Here is a 22,221-nt window from a genome sequence, read left to right as displayed (position 1 = left end):
TGTGGGATGCGATTCAGGATCGATTTGGACAAATCCTGTCTCGAGTCATGAGCGCTGGCGCTAGCACGCAGTGGGGCCTCTAGCAATGCGGGGAATGCATGCCATCCACCCCGATTCACCTCCATCCTTCCCGCCATGCACCGCTGCCGAGGGTCAAGCTCACGGCTCCTCCGGATATCCCTCCCTTCCTCTCCACCGCACATATCCGCCATGGCCCCAGCTTCAGCACCGTCTTCAGCACCGTCTTCAGCACCGTCTTCAGCACTGCGTCGGGCACACTCACCACGACATCATCGACCCTCAACACCATGGCCGACCATCACGTGAGCAGACTACGCATCGCGTCGGCCACGCTAAAAGCTAGTACGCAATCCCGTCCTGCCTCTACCACACGTCACACCCTGACATAGCCACAGTCGGCGCCGCTCTGCAACGCTCCCTAACCTCGCCCTTCAAAGGCGACAATGGCTCCAACACGTACTTCAAGGATATCATGTTTGCCGCCTTCCGCGCCAACCTGGCCAGCCTTGATGTCGTCCATAGCCGTTACTTGTACGGAAGCTCTACAACCACAAACTACATCAAGTATGCTCAGCAGCATAAGTTCGCCCCAGACAGCATAACCCTGCCAAGTGGCACACAGGCGCATTGGTTGGGAAAAAGCAATGCAAGCAAGGTCTTGGTATACCTCCATGGTGGGTCAAAGTAGCCGTATATTACCCACAGCTGAACCCTGAAAGCTGACAACTGTAGGCGGCGGCTATGTCATGCCCGCTGGACCTGGCCACATACTCTGGCTCGACGACTTCCAAAAGTCTCTTGGTCCCGATGTGTCTGCATTGCTTCTCGCATATGACGTTGCGCCCGAGGCTAAATACCCTACTCAGCTCAAGCAAGCAGTCGAGCTTCTCGACCATCTGGTATACACCCAGGGTCGCAGTCCCTCTGATCTAATACTGGCTGGCGACTCCGCTGGCGGCAATCTTATCCTAGGCACCCTTTCGCATATTGCACATCCGCATCCAGATATCACTCCCCTTTCGCTACCAGCCAGGCTCCATGGTGTTTTGCTAATATCACCATGGTGCTCACTAACCCAGACCAATACCCCTGCATTCACCATAAACGCCGAACGTGACATGGTTGATTTTCGCACCCTCAAACGATACGCTGTTGCATTTCTTGGCTCAGACTCTCCTTTTGCCGGCGACTTGTACAACGAGCCCGTTCTGGCTCCTCCGGATTGGTGGGCGCCTGTCGCCGATTTTGTGGAAGAAGTCTTGATCTGGGCAGGCGATAATGAGGTGCTTAAAGATGGCATCGCGGCTTTTGCGGAAAAATTCACTAAAGGATTTGGTAGTAGAGGTGGGATTGTGAATACCGTCTTTACGCCAAAAGCGTGCCATGAGGAGATGATTGTGGAGAGGATGCTGGGATACAAGGGTGACTCTGGAACAGGCAGTCAGCAAGTCTTGGAAACGTGGATGAAGGCGAAGCTTTGAGTCAACATTTGAGCCCTTTGTTTGTCTAAATTACAATTCAAATACACCCTTTCACCCCGGAACAACTGGCTCCCATATGTTCGTACGAGCATCTGTCCTCGAGCTAAACATGATACCTGCTGCATACATTACACCCCAATAGAGAATTCATCTCGATCTGCAGCAACGCGGTTTATTTTAGAGTGTCATGGCTCTCACATGCTCGACAGCTACTGCAGGAAGCATGGTTATACGGGCATATTGCCCCGTTGCACAATTTTGTCTTGTTGATTGACCCTAATCCTTTCTCAGCTTGGCGAAAAAAAAAAGAAACACTGACTTCACATAATTCCACAAGTACAATCGCTTTCTGAGCTGGATCCGTTTTGATGAATTCATTGTATGTTGAAGCCGGGATAAGTAAGGCCCTTTTATTCGAGTTCTTTTTCTGTCAGTGTGCCTTCATGCCTTAACCTAATGACGCATTCACACTCCGAGGTTTTGTTGAAGAAGCCCTCACGAATGATGGTCGGCTTCTTGTTAACTCTTTCCGTGTCAAATAGCTTGAATAATACCGCTACGGCCTTCAGTATTTCCATCCAAGCAAACCTGTAGAGGTGTGAGGTGCTATTTTTCTGCTCATCAAAGCTTCGGCTTACCTTCGTCCGATGCAAGCCCTTGGTCCGGTAGAGAAGGGAAGAAAGTAGGCCATCATATCTTTGGCATCGTCTGTCATCCATCTCTGCGGACGGAACATCTCCGGGGCCTCAAAAACTCTCTCGTTGCTCAGCAAACCACAAGTTGGAACACTAACGATTGTCTGGTAGTTCCAGGTCAGCATATCATAGGCAAATCAAACGGTAAATACGAACACCTGCTGGGAAAAAGACGCCTGCAATAGTTCTACCACCTTCAGGTACAATGCGTTCTAGTCCTGTTGCGCTCGTGGGCCGGATGCGCAAAACCTCACGGAGTGTGGCGACTAACAGTGGTAGATGTTGAACGACGTCGTCAGGAGCCACCCAATCACCATTTTGCCTTCCGGGAAAAGCCTTGTCCAGTTCAGCCTGCAGCTCTTTTTGAAGAGCTGGGTCCCGCGATACAAAGTCTATGAAATTCGTTATCGTGCTGCTAGTCGTATCACTACCTCCAACTATAAAGCTGATCGATTCAGCGATTATTTCTTGTTCTGCAATCGAACCGTTGTCATCTTTTGCATGGAACAGAAATGACAAAAGGTCCTTTTCAGGATGGTTGTGGTTCTTGCGTCGTTGATACGCTGCCCGGCCAATGCTTTCCAAGTTGGCCCTTGCGCGCAGACCAGCGCTCCAGAAGGGATCGAGATAGTTGTACTTCATCCAAGGTCGAATCCAAGATGGGAGTGAGCCTAAGGCATTGAGAACTTCCCCTCGTGTGTCAATGGTAGCAATGAGGTTGTATGGATCCATTCCTTTCTCAATAAATCCGAAAGATGAACCAAACGCAAAGCGACCAATGACATCAAAAGCAAGGTAGTTTGCTATCAGCTTGTCAGCATATGCGAAACAGATTTGGTGAAACTGTTTTCGTTCTTACTCCACGTAACAAAGTCGACCGACGCGCTCCCTCCCTTCACCATTTCTAAAAGCCTCTTTTTCCATGCCAGCAGCTCAGTGTTCATGTGCGGTTCAAAATCAGAAAGCGCTTTTGCAGAAAATGCGGGATTCAAAAACTTTCTCTTCCGCTGGTGAGCATCAGGATCTCTGACATTAAAGACCACCGGTGCGACTTGAAGGAATGCATCGTAGAAGTCACTCTTGACGAAACCAGACTTGTGACCGTAGATGGTATTCACTGCCTCTAGATTATTGATGGAAACGTGGTTGGGTGCAATCAAGATGAAGTCACCATGGATTTTGTGCTGTTGCATGACTGCGACTGATCTTCGTGCCCTCCGGCATTGCAGCACCAGCCATATTGGAGAATACCTAGCCCAGAAAGGCCCTGGGATATGACGGAGCGGTAAGAGAAAAGAGTTCACTAGTATTTTGATAGCCTAGAAGAAATAGGTCAGTTATGAAGTAAAATGATAGGGTATTCTGAGGTCTGACAATGACAATAGAAATGAGAGCAAGGGTCTGCGTGACTGGAGTCCAATAGATCGATTTTTTTAGTAAGGAGAACGTATCGTCGGCTGAGAAGATTGTGGCTTGATCCATCTGAGATAACGAAGTTGTGTAAAATCAACAACTAAATGTCGTGCTCGTCCAAGGTAGTCTAAGAATGTTTCGTATCTGGAAGTTTTACTTTTCCGAGTCGAAACAATACGGTTCTAACTAGAGTTCAGCAGCTATTCAAAAGCCATATATAAGATTGACTTGGGTTCGGCATTCTAGGAGATCAGGGTAAGCGGGGAGTTAGTGTGAAGATCCAAGCAAGAGAAAGAAGGCAGGCGAGTGATGTAGGTAGGGCGGCTCAGCATCAGGCGATAAGAAAGTCATGTGATCAGCTGTTATGTTCGCAAGGACAAATTCGTTTGAAAACTGAAACTCTACACGATTTTTCATGTTGTCCTTAACATAATATCAGTATACCAACCTTGATGGATATTTGATATTCAAGTAGAGCAGGTGTGTGTCAAAATGAACAGTTACATATCGTCGAACACATTTCAATTGTTTATTACTTATTGAAACACTACATTTAGACTCGGTCTGTAATTATGAATTAAGGTTTCAGATGACGACAGCTCTCAGTCAAGTGGGGCTGTGTTGCAAGATAGCATGAGGGAAAACTCTTAACTCCCCGGACTTAGTCATCACAAACATATAGATACCCGAGCTCCGCGGCCCGTGGGCAAGTTAACATGCGACAATATTAATCAAGCAGTGTGTGCTATTTAACTTTCAGAATTAGCAAGCTGGCTTACCTTCTACTACAAGTAAAAGTAAGAAAGATCTTGTAGCGAATCGAAGACAAGTGCTTGCAAGCAATCAGTTTGGGGATTCTTAGGGGCGCACTGCGCCGCATTCCTTCAGCCACGCCGCATTTACGTAACTAATCGTTACACGATTAGCTATCTACAGCTATTCAAGGGGCGATCGTCGACAATTCCTTCATCTCCTTAGTACATGGTAGAACCATGAGATCCTTATAGCTCGATATTTTTAACATATGTCTCAAGCACAAGTATGATGTGTAGAGCTATCGTACTTGGCTACTTTACCGTTCTCTTGTAGTAGGATGGAAGCTAGGGAGAATAGAACTAAAAGTTATAAGAAATAGAATGATAGAAAGGTTTGTTCGTTACGTTCACTATTGTCACGGCGCTGGGTCTGTGAAGCACAGGTAACGAACGGTTGTCTTGTGAAGTATCAACTACGCACGAACATCAATGATTCTGATATCCTTGTGCCGGTCTTTTTCGTGTGGTAGGCGCGTTGTAGTTACGTTTGCAGTCTGACAGGGCTCGGGCCGTCATAGCTGTAGTTAACCTGAATCATGTTTTCTTACTGGTTACTTTGCCTGATGAGACGTAAGTTCAGGGCAACTGTGCCTCTACGAGCCTTCAACAACGCTATGCATACGAGGCTTTCGGTACGGCATACGTATAGAAACATCGTTCACATAGTATAAATGTAGGCAAAAGACGTCACTTCTGGAGACGACATACACACAGTTGTACATAGATAGAAGCTAGAAAACATCAGGCCCCTAGAAACAGACAGCTCTTCCAAGAGCGAATTGGAACGTTCTAGACTTATGACCGTATAGCATCGGATGTCTGTCATGTCTGTTATCCGAACATAACTGTGGAGATTATGGCTGAAACAAAGTCAGTGGAGAAGGCCGCGTGGACAACGCGCAACAGGTAGTTGAAGCGTTGAAGCTTCAGGCCTTTTTCAGTAGTGCGAAAGTTAGGGGCTGGGAACATTTCGTGTTTTGCAGATCATTTCCATATTCATCGCCAAGGAGTGCATTGTTATAGAAAATATGCGATAGATAGGTTCTCACTTGAATCTTTTCAAAATGCTTATATGAGCTAACAAGTAGGCTGAAGTAGGCCACCAGAAGTCCTCATCACTCATTCGTTCATTGTCCAAGATTTACCACTCTTTAAACCATGTTCTCCATGCTATTTGCAATCCTGGCTTTGGTACCACCAGTACCTGTCATGGCATCCAGCAACTGCACATGCACCCCTGAGACAATGAAGACACGAATTGAATGGGCGAACATGGCAGAAGCTGACAAGCACTCCTACCTGAAGGCAGTGAATTGTCTTATAGAGCTGCCTGGTCAGACAGGTATCAATGGTACACTCACAAGGTTTGACGATATGCATGCCATGTATCAGGTGCAGGCGAAAGAAATTCATCTTGTTGTCAGTATTTCCTAACTGAATTGCCATGATCAGAGGGCAAGTTTTGTTAACTAAACTCGGCGTAAATACAGGCGCAATTCCTGCCATTTCACCGCCTCTATGTACAGGTGTATGAGCAGCTGGTGCGAGAGGAGTGTGGCTATGAAGGGCCTACACCGTTAGTTCTACCACTGCAACACTATTTTCCTCTTCACTTCACTGACAATATAGTTGGTGGGATGAAACCCGCGACGCAGGCAATTTCATGGGCTCGCCACCCCTTGATCCCGACACAGGATTTGGTGGGAACGGAACAGATCCAGATGGATGTGTCATGAATGGTCCTTTCGCAAATACCACTCTTCATATTGGTCCAGGCCAGAAACAGGAGGTTCATTGCTTATCCCGCATAGTAAACGAGCAGAATAGCACCCTCGCCAACGAAACCTATGTCTAGAAATGCCACAATTTGACCAACTACCTCGATTTTTGGAAGGACACTGGTTTCACAACCCTTGGCGCTGGTCATAGTGGAGTGAGTGCAGTGAGAGGAGACATGCCAAGCATCTAACTGATTGGCATTATAGATTGGGGGAGTTATGGAGGATATCGATGCAAGCCCAGGGGGTAAGTTTACATTTTCGGTTTCTAGTTGCCCTCCGGCTTCGTTCACGAGCTGACCAGCTTAGACCCGCTCTTTTATCTGCACCACGCTTTCATCGATCGTCTTTGGTGGAACTGGCTGTTCGAAGACCTTGGCAATCGTCTTTATCAACTGGGTGGCCCTTCCTCTCAGGGGCCATGCGAAGGAAATTGTGAAGAGACGACTCTGGACTACGTATTGACCACCTACGGCATTCGCCCAAACGTTACTGTCAAGGACGTTATGGACATTCAGGGCGGATATCTCTGCTACAAATATGACTATTAAGAGAGGAAATAGGGGTTGGAACACCCTAACCTATTGTTGTGTTGGTGTTTGTACATTGATTGAACTAGTTGCGATGCTGAGCGCTCAGTGCCTCTTAGGCATAGCTGATGGGAAGAATGGAAAGTTGGTTTGATCGGAGATACCGCGTCGTCGGAGATTTTGGGAGACTACCATATCTTAAAGATATCACCACCAGTGCTTTGCTAGATCAAACTCATTGAGAATTATATCATTGATACAAGGACTTTCTATTCGAAGACGAAACAACACTAAAGGAAAATCTCACGGGCTGTGAGACTTCAGAAACTTTCATTAAACAGTTCTATGAGGCTTGGTTGCCCACGTAAGTAATTTGTGAAGCTAGGTCTAAGAGACTCTACTTGTGTCAAATCTAATTTCTGTTCTACCAAGTGCCAAGAAAGTCGTGATAACGACTTATGACTTTCTGTAAAGCTGTGCTATGCATCTATCTTTTTGAATCTGTAAAAAAGAAAATATACAGGAAATTGAATATCACTAGTAGGCACTTTTAACTAGTGACAGATAAATCAATCTTATCAGCTACCTATGACTATTACTTACAGAGAGAACACAGAATTACAATACCATGGATGACTTGCTTTGAAACTTCTAGAAGACTTGGAATTTAGTTTTATCTGTAGGATCGCTATCATGTTCCGATGTTCGCGTGGTTCATTGGCCCAACTGGTTTATGGCATTACACAGGCGTTACACAAGCACCTCATCGTGACGGTGATGACCCCACCCTCAAGGCAGTGACTGTGAAAATCACACTGCTATTATCCCAGCACCAAGTATCTAAAAAAACGCTTCATCTTTTTGAACAGAAAGAATATGGCTTCCACAACTGCTACGAAATCACCGCCTGCCGTCGCCAGCAGTTCTTCATCCCTTTCACCCTCGCCTCACATTCCGCAATGGGCTACGTTTTGCACTCTTTCTGATCATCCCCATTTACACACGCTTCTGCATTTCGCTCTCGATCTCTTCGCTCTTGAGACACATCTACGTCATCGGCACTACTGGCATTTCCATCATTCATTTCCGTGGAGACATCGTTGGCTTTGGTCATGTTAGAGATGTTGTCTATGGTGTCGCGATATCTAGCTTTCCACGTTTGGGTAGATTGTATTCGCTGACAGCAGGGCTTGTACATGCCATCGAAGGCTGGCGTCATGAAATGGTCGATTGGGCGTTTATAGCAACATATTTGATGTTTCTTTTGCCGGAAAATTATGGTAAAGATGTTAAGGTGAGATAGTTGTGGATGTCTAGCTTGCAGCTAACACTGAAATCGTTCAGGCACTCAGCGTAAAGTACAAAAATGTCTATCCAATGTTTTATACCTGCATTTTAGTCTTTTGGGGACCCATCTTATGGTATTGCTTTGGAGGAAGAGGGCACTCATGGTATGACCTCCTCGTTGTTTGGGGGATTTTGACCACTTTTACCGAATATGTATACCTGATATATTTGAATTATATGTAAGCATAGCAGCAGCTTTTTTTTGCAAAAAAAGAAAAACAATTCACTGACAATCAAACCAGTTCTCTTTGCAGATTTGGGAAGACTGTGCGAGAGAATTCGTGGCCATACAAGGATAAGTTCAAGAGACTAGCGCTTTTTACGAATGGATATGGGAGGGAGCTCAGTTTTAGAGAAATGCTGGAGTGGCACTCGACTGGCAGAATAACACCACGAGCTTGAGAATATTCAATACAGGATCATGTGGAACATGAAAGCATGCATTCTGCATGAACGTGACAAGGAAAAAAGATCAATTTACAATTCTTTTGGTCATCAAAGCTTGAGATTGTGGTATCGCATTTCTCGTCGATGAATCAGGCACCGACAGCCCTTCGAGCTTTTGGACACGCTATTTCTTGGATTAAGATTCCTGAATGTACATATCTATCAAGCTACCCAGGGAAAACGTATAATTTCTCTTTACTTTCCAACGAAATGATGGACTCTAAAACTTATTTTTCGAACTCGTTTCCCAGTGCCTTTTTCACAAAATTGTGACTGTGCTGCTTGAAGTGATTGCACTTGATTTTTTGTACTTTGCTAGAATCTTTGAATTGTTCAGAGACATACAGGTTGCAGACTTTTCACTATGACATAAAGTCTAGTCGCCGCTGGAAAGTGTGAACAATGGCAATCTTGACAATTTGGAAGTCGCTCTAAGTTTTACTATAAATCAATATTTTCAAGGCTGTTGAATAGAAGAAAGAAAGCAAATCAAATAGCATTGGTGTGGCACTTGCAGCGAGTTGGGGGTTAGTAAAACTTGGCTTAGATGTGTGAAGTTAGATACAAGGCGGGCCTGAGGTCTCGCCCATACGAAGCCAGGGCTTGAGAAAGAACGCCCAACCGCCAGACCTTGAGCGACCTCCCCTTCAATCTTCCAGTGAATTAAAATCAGGTGTTGTTTCTGGGATTGCTGACATACATTTTAGGTCCTGTGAATACCCACATAGTTTGCAAAGTCTCCGTTACAGTTGACCACCTTACGCAGCTTCCGGCAAATTCAGTCGTCCGCTCCAAACTGCTGGATTCTCTAAAAATTCTATCAAGCTTCGATTTATAATTCATTTCGAAAAACCTACCTTTTCCAGACTTGATGACCAAGCTCCGGGTCCTGTAATCTGTTCAACTGGAGTTTTGCGCTACGACCGTTCCTTCGGCTGGACCATGCGGCGGTTCTCTCGAGCACCCGTTGGCGATTGTGAGACTTTAAGGTTCTTTTGGAATGACTGCGACGATCGTCAGAAATCTTGGTGTTCGTATGTACACTTTTACTTAGTCTCAAATGTTATTTTCATTTCGGAGCCGATCTGAGGGCAATAGTATAAGTCATGGACATCGAAGTCGATGTCATCTGCCACTGGCGAGCAAGCTGACATGCATCGAGGTTGGCGCTACTGTATAATCATGTCTATTTGGGTCTGGGAAAGGTCTACAGCGTCTTCTACATGGAGCGGCTATGCTTCTTGGATGCATTCTCGTCAGAAACAAACTGCGGGCACTGCTCTAGGCATTGAGGCTCTGAGTTTTAGTGGATTTCTTGCTGGTATCGCTGGGTCGGGAAATCTGCCACGAAAAATTGGGGCATGAAAAGTATACTCTTTAAAAGCAATGGCTTGTATGGCAAAGGCTTCACTGTATCGTTTCTGTACCTGTTGTCCAAGCATACAGATAACCAAGTAGCAAGGGTTTCCATGCAATTTCAGATGGTGAGAAAACCTTATTCATCCCGGGGTTTCCGACTGCCATGACCTGAATGTTCGGCGCTTTTGTCAGACCTTTTGTTCTATACCAATGTGTCATGTGCAGCGGACACGCGTATAGTGTCACAGAAGGTTGACTCTATTGTGAAGTGCGGAGGAAGTCGCAAATGTCTTACGTATGGCAAGGCACTATATCCTTGCAAGTAGGAACCATAATATGCTGCACTGAACAAGACATACTTCATGTCCAGTATCAATGACTCACTGACACAACCTTGGATTCCACGGTATTGATGCCGCTCCTAGTGCCCATACCAAAAATCAGAATTTGGTCATGTGAAGAAGATTGCATTCGCCACGGCGACATGAGATATGCTTTCATCAAGTCGATCAAATTGTTGGTATCTTTTGCATCTTTGTACATAACTTGTAGAGTGACTAAACAAGAGCCTGAGAATTCCCTGTTGTCCCAACTCCGTGATTGGGCATGAACAGAACTATGCTCCCGCACGATATAGCCATTTCAGCACGCTCGATCCTCATCTACTATACTAGTAAACTGTATCAGCTATCTTAGCATTGCTACTAGATAGTGGATGTACCTTTATGTAACTAGGTAACTTGTGTATAGACTAGGTGAACTTAAAACTGCCAAAGTGAAGATCATATTTTGTTTTCTCGAACCCTAGAAAAGCTGCAGATCCTTCTCTACCTACGTTGCTCACCCCGTGGGAGGCTTTAAGATAAGACATGGAACATTCACATACTCATCTTGACTACGACCCAACAATAATCTCATTTCAATCCTTATGATCAGTGAGATGTTGAGGCGCTGCTCCATGCAAATCGTTTGTCATCGGATTCATTGACACGTGCACTTCACGTGCTCTCGCGCTTCCCATGTCTACAGTACACCTACAGAGTGTATCATACAGACACACCGAAAGAAGGGAAAGCCGCAAGGACGCCCAGCAATTTAGCCGAATATTACCTAGTTTGTAGGTGACAGAAAAGGCGGATACTATTGGTTGAGTATAGGGTCCTGGCCAATCGGGTATGTACGGCTGTTCGGGCACATTCCTGGTTATGTATGCGGAGGCGATTCATGTCGACTGATCGATCAGGGCGTAGGTCCGAAATGGGCAACTGATTTTTCCATGAAAGGAAGGGGAGTCGTGCTTACTTATGTTGAGGCTTGTGGGCTTGGAGTTGGAGTTTGAAGTTCGGAGTACCAGGCTTGTAAGTGATCGGCGTCGGATGGAGAGGATCGTATGATCCTGAAGTTCTGGAACGCATTTTCGCTTTGCATGTGAGCGGCTCTTGAATTAATTATGCTGCATAGTAGAAACCACATTGTTAGACACTCTATCTTTATGCGTTTTTTTGGCGGCTTTCAATGTTGTTGGCAAGTCACTCATGTCTGGTCTGTGGATGCTGTTCCTCGATATAAGTGAATACTTACGTCATACGATTGCATGCGCTAATGTTTGGATCCTTGAAGATATCTTCTTGGCTTCTGCACCTGGTCTTTGGAGTAGATCGCTGGAGCAGCCGCGTGTAGAACCGTGTCTGGAGTGTCACAACAAAAACAGTTTGCGCAAAGCTCATTTCTCAAGTACAACACTGCAGTGCTGCTGGCCTCAATCGTGGTGATTTGCTCCATTTGATTCTAAAATTGTTCCAGTGTGCATGAGGCACTATACAAGACTTTCACGCCGTTGTTACATAGTGCACTGCTTGGTAATGTGAATCGGGCCCCTCTCGTTTCTTGGAGGTATATCCATGTGGCCGTGGACAAGGCCATCGTCACGGCCACAGTATATCAGGTATAGGGACTGCCGGACCATCCGGTGAGAAAAAATAGCCAGGTTCTGAGTTTGGTGCATGGAGTATCCTTGGTATTTGCCAGCGTCTGGTGTTCTGCTTTTGAGGTCGATGGTAGAATTATACACAATTGTGACGAAATGCAACATCTTACAGACGTACAGGTGGCACTCTGGCCATGTGCCTGAGATCAAATCATGCGCATTATACCCTAGCAGTGAAAGAAGCATGCGGTCGGCGGGTCAGTGGGCCGATCGAACGGTTGTTGGGTTCAGGTTGATGCCGAGGAAAGTTTCGGAATAGTTTGACCGCAAAGCTGCCGACCAATGGGTACACAGATCGCTCTCATCTACGCAGTGGCAGGAAGAGTCAGTTTGAGGAGCCTGAGAAACATTTACTGTTGCCAGTCTTTGTCGGTGTTATGGATGGGGGCAACGGGCGCTGGAGTCGATGGATTCGGGACGTACCGACACTTGGGAGGGGACCATGGCAATGGCGCACGCATGCAAAGGTAATAAAGCCAGATAAGGGATGATTGGTCTTGGTGATCTGTGATGAGCACTAACAGGGGCAGTGTTGAGCATTCTTCTGCCCTGCCACGCGTTAGTCTTCCCCGCATTTCCTTCTTGGGATGTGGATCCTCGCCCGCGCGGGGTGTGCATATCAGCAACGGACTTGGCCCCTAGCATCAGTCAAACCTCTCCAACTTTTCCCTCTTCTTGCCGCAGAAACCGGGCACTCGCTATGAACTTCGTCGACGTGCAGCCAAAGTCATTTCTCGACTACGCGTGGACATCGCCATCTCCGGCAGCCGTAACTGCGACGAATAAACCATCCAAGACAAGCCGGAAGCAGAACCGGTGTTGTGACCAATGCCGGAAAGGAAAACGAGCTTGTGACGCCGCTATTCTAGAAGACACCTTACTGGAGACCAGCCGCACTGGTGCTAGCCCTACGGTATTTCACTATAGTGGTGAGCCACGTCCCTTTTTAGGGTAGGTGTAGCATCAGCTGACCATTCAGACGTCTATGGGCCACTAGCTTCGTGTGGAAACTGTGAGAAGACAAAAAAGACCTGCACATTCGAGTGGCTGCGGTCTCAGCGTGTGTCACAAGCTTCGCAACCACAGGTGACGAATGCGCCATCACCAAAACGACGTCGGACCAGAAGCGACTCGGGTAGTAAATCACACAAAGGAAACGAATCCTATCCATCTACAACTACTACAAGGCAAACAGAACTCCAAATTCAACCCCACGAACAACCCCTTCTAAACATCACACCGCCCGAACTAGGATTCACCTTCGGCGACTTTCCCTGTGGAGCTGCCTCGTTTGCAATTGACCCTACACCGAATTTCATGGAGGAGCCATTCCTAAAAGGAGAGATGGACGACGCGGAACCTCTCATCGATTACGTAGGCGCGCTCTCCGAGGAGCATTGTAACCTACTTGATTGCGACTCGGGCAAAGGTTCTTCACTAAGAACGTTATCAGACGTCAGCGACAAGCCTGATGACAGCCCGAGAACAGACTATGAAGCCAACAGCACGACTGATGTCAAGTCAGCCAGCACAAATGAATCACTTGTGCGTGTCGATAGGAAAAGACGCCGACGCAGCTCTTCAGCGTCTGTCTCATACAGTGCGCCTCCCTACCCAGTCATATCATATGCCGACAAGATTCTTTTGTCTGGTAACAACATGCACCTGTCCGAAAAGCTGCTGAAGATATACCACAATAGCTTCGAAAATGCGCTCGCCTGTTGGGTCACAGAAAGAACGTGTCCATACAGCGCGAGGACCAACAGTCTTCTCGCCACGAATGCTAGACCCGATTGGACAAGCATCTACCATCGAGTGATCCGCCTTGATAGACTGGCGTCAACAATCAGAGGGCGAAAACTCACACAAGGCGAAGACCAGGCAGCATCGAGAGCCTTGGACCTTGCCGTTCTCTCTTTTGCATCACAGTGGGCTCAATCTGGGCAAAAAAGTCGGATAAGATACCCATTCCATAGCACCGCAGTCAACGGCAACTGTGGTGTATTCGACAGCCAAGGGGAAGACCATGAGATAGTAGGCTTCGATCGTACCCTTCAAATGACCGCATGGCAAGATGCCCGCAACGCATTGCAGAAGGCTGGCGAGATAGAGTCGTTCCGAGTGGTGCTTGCGCAGATCATATTCGCATTGACACAAAGGCCTAGTGAGACAAACGACGTGTCTACCAAAGGCCTGGACACTGCCATGACGCATGAAGTGCTGAACTCGCAGAATAGCACCGAGCATATCCAGGGCGCTTCGACTACTGCAGTAGACCCAGATATGGACGAGTGCTCAGATTTGATGTCGAAGTTAGATCTCGCAATTGACGCTGACGGCCCCCCTGTGCATCTCGAATCAGGCCTCCGGCTCATACATTCATTAAGATCACGCATGGCCGTATCAAGGCAACAACGGCGCACTAAGCCTGGGTCAAAGCAATTTGGGGAACAACGACGTTCACCAGCCATGCTTCTTGAGGAAGCAGATCGCGCAACAGTCGACTTACTTTTCTGGCTTGGTGTCACGTTTGATACCTTGTCAGCAGCAATGCACAAGCGGCCACTGGTAGTATCCGATGAAGATAGTGACGTTGTGCTAAACGAGAGTATGCAATCGAATGACTCGGCTTACCCAGAAACAAAACCGAGCACCAAGGCTGTAGGTGATGGTCTGTGGGACGGATACTTGTTCGCTCGTCAGCAACATCCAGAACATACACCGACCAGATGGCCCTGTTCTTTCGATCAAGCGGCAACTGCACTCTGTGACGCCGCTCCAGTCAAAGTATTGCTTTTCCGGAGAGTGTGCCGTATCCAAACACTTTTGACTAGGAATGCTCGAGGTGTAGCAGTTGAAGAAGCCGTCCATGCAGCATTAGATGTATGCAACCATTGGAACGCGCTCTATGCACCCTTCATCAGAGACTGCATTCAACACCATGATAGTCTTCCACCGCGCGTGCAGTCGTGGTATGTCTGCGTCGCCGGCCATTGGCTCCTAGCAACGCTTCTCCTAGCAGACCTGATGGAGGTTGTGGACGAATCCGAACTAGGCCTCAAGGAGACAACAGAACACCGTGACTTGACTGGTTTTATTGCCAGGTTCCGGGAGAACAATTGCCGGATCCTGTCAGACCTTGCGAGCTGCGCGTGCCCAAGTAGTGACATGCCATTCCCATCCTCTCGCGAATTCCATTTTACCATTAACGAGGGCGCATTGCTGACAGATCCATGGACTGCAGTATTGATTCGCGCCTTTGCAAAAGCAGGCGTTCTACTACTGGAGTCCGAAACACTCTTACCATCTGACATGGACCAAGAAGACGCTTTTAGACGAGCGGATGATTGTATCAAAGCTTTGTGGTTCTTGGGAAGAAAATCCGACATGGCTCTTGCGGCTGCGAGGATACTTGGAGATGCGTTGAAGCAGCGGCGCAAAAGTGCGCAAGACCGGATCAGTGACATGAGTACCTTTCTTGAAAGCCAGCTATGGCACGACCTTGACGGCTTGAATGAGGCTTTCGATGTAGAATGTGACCCATAGCTTGTCAAAGTGTATTAGTATTGCTGGCTAGCTTTCTTTGTTAGTGTGCGTCCTATGAGACGTATCCATAATCATAAAGCCATTTACTTGCAATGATGCACGGTTCATGCCCACGTGACTTCGCGTTCGACCGCGTCAACGGGCCGGAGTGTCGCGGCACCGCTTGGAACTCGCTGCTGCCCCTTACGTCCCCGAATCACCCCACACATTGTGCCCGTTGATGGTCATCAGTGTTTTTGCTCTGCTTTGCTCGAGATTTTATTAACATGCTGATATTGCCTATTCGACAGATGCCTGAGTGTCGTTTACTACTATCACGTTAGCAAGACACGTAAACGGGCCATTTGTCTAGAGCCTCACGCTTTACAATATACACATTATGGGCATCCCAGCGTATGCATTCTACTTAAGATTGAGCATCTGTGAGGCACCTTGCTGATGAAAGGACAGCCTCTGGGATACTATCAGGCGGCACGAAGAAGTCATTCCAATTGCACAGCTCGCTGAAGATCACCACAGGCGTCATGGCAAGCCTCTCAGAATCGCTGTCGACGAGGCCGATTGGCGCTTCAACAATCTCACGCCCCAACAAGTCTATGCAATCCGCGATGGTCAGTAATTTCCTAGTTGATCCTGTATCGTACTTACAATAATAGCGACCAATCAACATGCGTTTCAAGGCATTGAAAAAGCCATGTTCTACCGCCTCTGTCGCCTCCTAACGCTAAACATCCAACTGATTTTCGTCTTCGACGGCCCTGGCCGCCCTTGGAAGCGAGGCAAGAGAGGACAGGGGCGTATCAATTACGAAGAGAGGCGGCTTTTTCAAGAGCTGCTCAAATATCTCGGAGTTCTATATCATGAAGCCCCTGGGGAGGCAGAAGCGGAATGCGCTCGTATGCAGATTCTTGGTATAGTTGATGCTGTTTGGTCACAAGACTCTGACTGCTTGATGTTTGGTTGCACCCTTTGGTTCCACGATCATCGTGTTGCGAAGAATGAAGGTGTAACAGATCGCTCCAAAGAGAACACGAAGAAAAACGGCAAGTATGCCAGTGTGATACGGGCCGTTGACATGAAAGAAAGATACAACCTGGACCAGGAGGGTCTGGTACTTTTCGCCATGCTCGTTGGTGGCGACTACGATCAACAAGGTCTACCCCAGTGTGGACCTGGTATAGCTCTGCAGGCTGTGAAGGAAGGGCTTGGAAGAAGTCTTTGTGAGTGTCGAAACCAATTTGATTGTCAACTCTGGAGTCAAGAATTAGCACAATTCCTGAACACCTCCCCTCGAGGAAGAAGTATACCTATACCCTCGATGTTTCCAGACTATGAAATTCTGAAAAAGTACTACCGTCCGAAAGTCACCAGTGACCAGGAACTGCTCTTGGCATCAAGGCTAAACTTGGACTACATCCGCCCAATCCAAGAACACGAACTCCTCAAGCTGGCAAGTGAACGATTCAATATTTGGGGACGGCTTTATATGAATTGGATCGGACCAATCCTCCTTATTCGAGACCTCGTATCGAGGGACTCGTCTAAGCCGAAGGAAATGGTACACGAAATTAGAATACCTAAGCAGCGAGCCAAGAAGACCGAAGATCACCCACCAATGCGAACCTTTGAGAGGAAGATAACGTTTCCTCCTTTTGGTGTCACAAGTCTATGCAAGGATGACTTTGAAGGCTCACAGTTTGGACACTGGAATGGTGACGACAAAATGCTGTTCGACCCTGAATATCGTGTAGAGTGCGAGATGTCTGAGTATTGGCTCCGTAAAGCCCTTCCGACAGAGGTTTTCAACTCCTATCTTCCAACACCTAAGTCATCTTCCAAAAGGAAGCGGGCATCAGAGGATGTCGAGGAACCGACGGAGTCACCTTGCAACAAGCGAAAATCCAAATCCTGCAGGGCTCTTAACTCAGATACGAGTGAGTCTCACATGTCTCAATCGACAAGGCCAAATTTGTCTGTGTCAGAGTCGAAAACTCCGTTCAAGGTGTCTATATATGAACCTATCAGTTCGACAAGTATACGAAAACCGATCGAATTGATTGAGCTTTCTGACTCGGAAGACGACAAAACTCTTCAAGTTCCTCCGATTCCTTCGTCAAGACAATTATCTTTTATAGAGGCTGCGAAGTCTCCTCCTAGCCTTGTTGCATCTGCGTCATCAAGTTTAGTGGTCCCTAGCAAATCGCAAAATGATTCGGAAAATCGCACTCCATTCGACTTGGACGAAGATGACGTGGATGATGAAGATCTTCTGCTCGCTTTACGTCTCAGCATGCAAGAAGCCTCCAGCTCCACAAAGCATTCATTGAACAAGGGTAAGTTTTACGATATCTTCGCAATGAGAGAAGAAGGTCGGAGTGTGGAGGGGTTGGCTGTGCCTGCTTGGTCGCTTGACAAGGCACTGATCTCCGATTTGCTTCCACCGGATATTCCAACGCCAAACCGACAAGCTAGAAGCATTGCATCTACGCGAAACAATCCTCCTCGCAGTGCCACTCATGCAAATTTTGCTAGAATGGACTTAGCTGAGATGCATACCCAATCTTCTGGACCCTCCGATTTAGCAAGAAGTTTGGTTCCATCACCCACAAAAGAAGAACGTATCATGGCTCGCCCCGAAGCGAGCTCCACCACCCCTACTAGGCATTCTCTTGATGAAATTCGAGCTGCTCGACTTCGACATTTTTGTGCGCCTTTTGTAACCAAGATCAGTGATGAGGGTAATATCGCTTCATCGCCACCTAGGGCTACCCTAGTTGATAGTGGCGTATCCTCTAGGGCTGCACCAACAGATATCGAGTACATTGATCTGACTGAAGATTAAGAATGTCTCTGCAATGAGTGGAAAATTCACCTTGAAGCGAACGTTCCCTTCAATCAGTGTCATTCACATTCTTTCAAAAGAGATATTGACGTAGTTATGTTGTATTACGTATCCAATACAATCGGCGCTGATTCACTGTAGAGACAGCTCAAAACGCGGATAGCTCATTAATGAGGAACAAAGAACTTTTTTAGAGGACTAAAACAGGGTCCTCAACAATCGCCACGTTCAACCACAAAACTTCAACCAAAATGGACTCCGCATATACTTATCAAGACGCGGTCGACAACGTTATCGCAGCTTTTAAACCCGCGAATGACTCAAGCTACGGCCCAACTTGTGTTGTTTGCAGACGAGAGTATGGAAGTGCTGGGCAAAGTTTCGAACATGATAACATCGACTTCTTAGGCCAACTGCCCGGCCCTATCAGACGAAGATACATCGAAGATACCGTTGAAGCCATACAGACACCATGCAACCACACTTTCTGTCTCCGGTGCATAAGCTTCTGGTGCCAGGACAAAGCAATTTGCACATGTCCCATGTGCCGTCATCCAATTGTTCTTCGAAGGGACCCTGCCGATCTCGTACGTCCAGATCAGGACCTATTTTGGGATGAGAATGATGCGTTGTGCTTGCCACCGAGGTGTATGACCGCCTTGGGTTGGGAAAACCGCAATATTTTCAAGCTGCAGACCCGACACCTAGTCACAACAATGAAACCCATGCCCTTTCTGTGGATCAAAGAGGTCATGCTGCATGACTTGCCCGTGATCATGGTCAGCATCGCGCGTCGCTTCTATTATCACGATTTGAGGCCAACGGAGACTGTGCCGTCCGATCTTTCGTCTCTAGCACGACACAACCCCAAAGATCTCGCCAAAAGATTACCCGTTATCCGCACTCTAGAAGCACTGGCTCGCAACGACGCCCCGATTGCTTACCACGAAGACGCTTTTCGGCTGTACGAGGGTTTGCGCGACATCATTAACAATCCGCGGGGTATTGCTTTTGACAATGACGGAACGTGTCAGAGCTGGGGGGAGGCTGTGCTGGCAGTCATATCTACACTTATGGAAGAGAAGACGCTTGTCAGCACAAGCGGAGGCGTGTCACAGAGAAAATGGTGGATGTATGTTTGGTGCGTTATCAAGGCTTTGATGGTGTGGCAGGCGTATGCTGCGCGTTTGCGTGTTGTGTGGCGCTTGCGCCACGAGCAGGGTGAATACGATTGGCGCAGTTGATGAATGTATTGTTTGGATGGATAGCGCGTGTTCCAATGGTGAATGCCATCATAGTCTCGGAGCAGCCGTCTGCAGTTTGGAGTTCTAGGAGTTCGTCTGATACGAATACAAAAGTCATGAAATTATGATCGCTCCCGTCTTGCTGCAATTGTTCTCTGCATGCACGATCTATATCACTCTTCAAGTGATATCCTCAGCTTATCTCGTGGTTCAGCAGCTATACCCATTCTTGATCGTACCGTGCCGATCGTTTGTGATTGCGCGAATACACACCCACCTCCAGGCGAGTTCGCAGAGCTCGTGCTGCACTTTGAGTGTCTGGTCTGCACAATAGCAGCTCTATCAGACTTCCCAATTGGTAGTGTCTGCAAGACATGCTGGCTGGGCTAAGCAGGCTTAGAAGAGCGTACACAACACTCTTACATGCTCTTGCCAGCGCCTCCGTACTTCCCTGAACACCACGGCATTCTTTGTGTAACCAAACAGCAAATCTTACCAATACCCCTTCCTCTCAGCGCGGTAGCCCATTCCCAGCACTGCCACCCGCACTACTCACCCCAGCACCGCTCTGCGCCATCCTCACCCCGGACCTCGGCCCCGGCTGTCTCGCCAACGCCAATCTCACGGGCTCCTCACTTGCACCACCGCTCGCAACCCCCGCCGCACCACCGCTCCTCGCCTCTCCCGCAGGTCCCCTCCTCAGCAAATCGTCCAGCCCCAGATCCCGCCACGTCGGCTCCTTCTTGGCCTGCGTCGCGCGCTGGATCCCGAATGCAGCGTGCTGGTCTGGCACAACGTCGTCTTCGTCTTCTGGATTGACAGGCTGTAGGTGTGGGGGGATGTATATGTCTTCTGGGGAGAGCTGGGAGGAGGTTAGGTTTGTGAATTGTTCGAGGAGGTCGGCGTGGTGCGACGCGTGCATGTGCAGGTATGTGGCTGTTGAGTCGCGTGTCTGCTCGAGAGTTAGAAGGTGTGGTGGGGATCAGAGGGGCGGTGAGGAAATACCATTTTGGCAGAGGTGTGTTTTTTTCTTTGACTGAGAGTTCGTTTGGGTGGTGCAAAGGCTGTTTGGGCTGTTGTTCTTGTAGTTTTGATATGTTGCAAGCGCGGGTTACACCCGCTGGTGGAGGACTGAATGGCCCACGCTAGCCGGATGCGGGTATCTGCCGTGTGGTTCAGCCCTTTATATCGACATCACATCATTGCTTTGTAGTACTTCTTCTTCATCTTTCTAGTTTTCTCATTTTGCATTTTTGATTTTGTCCTGACTCGGCTTTTTGTGTCACCATTGGTCAGACTGTGTTCGATATACGACAGGCGTCATTCATCCGGTTGAAACCTTACAGTAGACTTTCCGCATTAGCATCCGTCGCATGTCTCCACCAGCGTATTTGCAAGCCTTGTAACAAGATGGCGACTCGATCCACTCGTGATAGTTGTTTTCGGTTATTCTCGCATCTTGGACAATTCGTCCAACGCTCTGCAACTGGATAACTGCACTTGTCAATGAAGTTCTCTTTACTGAGAAATCATCTCTTGCCTACAGTGCTATTGCATGATTCGCCACCAATTTTGGTTTAAAAAATAGTCCGTCTTCCTCAAGTCAGCCCTATGGGTCGCCCTACATTCAAATTGCCGAGGTCACCGAGTTTGAAGATTGTTGTAAAATCCCCGCACTGTGGAGCGTACGTCATCTGGACTCGACATACCTATCCGGGCCAGACCGGGCCCACATCCTTTAGCTTACACATTATAACTGGAATCTTGTTCATTAACTTTGCATCTTTAAATATCCATTCTTCTTGCTGATCGCTGTGATTACCCCTCCCCAAAGTTCTACCGCTCTTCGAGCCCCGCCACGGTCTTTTCTCATTCCGCTATTATGGCTGAAGGACGCTGCAATTGTGGAGGCATCAAGGTTTCCATTCCTGCTCTACCAGAGAAAACTATGATTTGCTACTGGTATGCAAGATCCTCTGGACGCCACCCCGCACTGACACCAGAAGTTCAAATTGTCGCCGCGCAGGCTCGACTATAGGATCACTCATATACTTGCTTGATAAATCTGAAGTTAACATAAAAGACCCTAATGGCAATCTCAAGAGTTACAAAGACAGCGATACAAAGAGTGGGAAACCGATCACGCGTCAGTTCTGCGGCAACTGCGGATGGCAAGTCGCACAAAACATCTTGAAGTATAGTGGCTGATACTGATTTAGCCCAATTGCCACCTTAATCAGCGACGATTCCCCGATAGTAGTGTTGAAGAGCGGCTTGTTTGAGCACATACCTGCTCCGGCCGACAAAAGTTTTGCGGAAGAAGAGCCGAGCTGGATTAAGATTCTAGAACCCGGTGAGAAGAGGATGTAGAAGGGGGAGTTACCAAATCCTAACGTGGAAGTCGAAGAACACCCATAGCTGTGGCTTTTGATATATCTAGTCCATATGTTGGCTAATACTGGCTCAGCTGAAGACTATGAATGACTGCTGTTACACTGGCCAGCTAACCCCGCTCCTCGGCTGCATAGAGTAACTACGAGAATACGACCCTGCATGCACAACGACACCAGATCCAACTTGTGTAACTTGAATGAAATCTAGATGCGACTAAACGAAGCTAGACCAATCCTATTGACTATTCCTGCCTTCAATGGACCAATCAACGATAGCAACGTGATCAAGGTACTGGACTTGAGATTACCCTGCATTCTCGTCG

General features: G+C 47.6%; 8 protein-coding genes across 8 annotated transcripts; 6 read left to right on the top strand and 2 right to left on the bottom strand.

Annotated features, from left to right (window-relative positions):
* The first annotated feature begins 203 nt into the window (after nucleotides 1–203).
* On the top strand, nucleotides 204–1,560 carry PSV08DRAFT_321253 (Alpha/Beta hydrolase protein). The gene is made up of 3 exons (XM_014221680.1): nucleotides 204–363; nucleotides 417–695; nucleotides 754–1,560. Exons 1-3 carry the CDS (start codon nucleotides 309–311, stop codon nucleotides 1,500–1,502), a joined length of 1,083 nt encoding a protein of 360 aa, XP_014077155.1. The 5' UTR covers nucleotides 204–308; the 3' UTR covers nucleotides 1,503–1,560.
* A 326-nt stretch (nucleotides 1,561–1,886) lies between these two features.
* Nucleotides 1,887–3,390, bottom strand: PSV08DRAFT_207619 (cytochrome P450; the record flags this gene model as incomplete). The annotated part of the gene is made up of 4 exons (XM_014221681.2): nucleotides 1,887–2,090; nucleotides 2,141–2,301; nucleotides 2,354–3,000; nucleotides 3,057–3,390. 4 exons carry the CDS (start codon nucleotides 3,388–3,390, stop codon nucleotides 1,913–1,915), a joined length of 1,320 nt encoding a protein of 439 aa, XP_014077156.1. The 3' UTR covers nucleotides 1,887–1,912.
* A 2,150-nt stretch (nucleotides 3,391–5,540) lies between these two features.
* Nucleotides 5,541–6,754, top strand: PSV08DRAFT_228345 (uncharacterized protein; the record flags this gene model as incomplete). Its single annotated transcript, XM_014221682.2, has 5 exons — nucleotides 5,541–5,844; nucleotides 5,916–6,001; nucleotides 6,055–6,274; nucleotides 6,411–6,450; nucleotides 6,513–6,754. Exons 1-5 carry the CDS (start codon nucleotides 5,584–5,586, stop codon nucleotides 6,752–6,754), a joined length of 849 nt encoding a protein of 282 aa, XP_014077157.1. The 5' UTR covers nucleotides 5,541–5,583.
* A 5,819-nt stretch (nucleotides 6,755–12,573) lies between these two features.
* Nucleotides 12,574–15,513, top strand: PSV08DRAFT_207613 (uncharacterized protein; the record flags this gene model as incomplete). The annotated part of the gene is made up of 3 exons (XM_014221683.2): nucleotides 12,574–12,802; nucleotides 12,853–13,272; nucleotides 13,327–15,513. The coding sequence occupies 3 exons, from the start codon at nucleotides 12,574–12,576 to the stop codon at nucleotides 15,417–15,419; spliced, it is 2,742 nt and encodes a 913-aa protein (XP_014077158.1). The 3' UTR covers nucleotides 15,420–15,513.
* Nucleotides 15,514–15,798: 285 nt separating this feature from the next.
* PSV08DRAFT_364604 (uncharacterized protein) lies at nucleotides 15,799–18,261 on the top strand (the record flags this gene model as incomplete). Its single annotated transcript, XM_014221684.1, has 3 exons — nucleotides 15,799–15,812; nucleotides 15,870–16,030; nucleotides 16,076–18,261. 3 exons carry the CDS (start codon nucleotides 15,799–15,801, stop codon nucleotides 18,259–18,261), a joined length of 2,361 nt encoding a protein of 786 aa, XP_014077159.1.
* A 214-nt stretch (nucleotides 18,262–18,475) lies between these two features.
* On the top strand, nucleotides 18,476–19,505 carry PSV08DRAFT_379114 (uncharacterized protein; the record flags this gene model as incomplete). The annotated part of the gene is made up of 1 exon (XM_014221685.2): nucleotides 18,476–19,505. The coding sequence occupies exon 1, from the start codon at nucleotides 18,513–18,515 to the stop codon at nucleotides 19,503–19,505; it is 993 nt and encodes a 330-aa protein (XP_014077160.1). The 5' UTR covers nucleotides 18,476–18,512.
* A 511-nt stretch (nucleotides 19,506–20,016) lies between these two features.
* On the bottom strand, nucleotides 20,017–20,513 carry PSV08DRAFT_354401 (Apc13p protein-domain-containing protein; the record flags this gene model as incomplete). Its single annotated transcript, XM_014221686.1, has 2 exons — nucleotides 20,017–20,457; nucleotides 20,511–20,513. The coding sequence occupies 2 exons, from the start codon at nucleotides 20,511–20,513 to the stop codon at nucleotides 20,017–20,019; spliced, it is 444 nt and encodes a 147-aa protein (XP_014077161.1).
* A 783-nt stretch (nucleotides 20,514–21,296) lies between these two features.
* On the top strand, nucleotides 21,297–22,077 carry PSV08DRAFT_10217 (Mss4-like protein). The gene is made up of 3 exons (XM_014221687.2): nucleotides 21,297–21,467; nucleotides 21,512–21,676; nucleotides 21,725–22,077. Exons 1-3 carry the CDS (start codon nucleotides 21,388–21,390, stop codon nucleotides 21,873–21,875), a joined length of 396 nt encoding a protein of 131 aa, XP_014077162.1. The 5' UTR covers nucleotides 21,297–21,387; the 3' UTR covers nucleotides 21,876–22,077.
* Nucleotides 22,078–22,221: the final 144 nt, after the last annotated feature.

This window comes from Bipolaris maydis (genome assembly GCF_028858645.1).
Source record: "Bipolaris maydis strain C4 unplaced genomic scaffold PSV08scaffold_11, whole genome shotgun sequence".
In the NCBI taxonomy this organism is placed as follows: domain Eukaryota; kingdom Fungi; phylum Ascomycota; class Dothideomycetes; order Pleosporales; family Pleosporaceae; genus Bipolaris; species Bipolaris maydis.
Note: the sequence above shows the minus strand (reverse complement) of the source record. Positions and strands in the feature narration are given on the sequence as shown.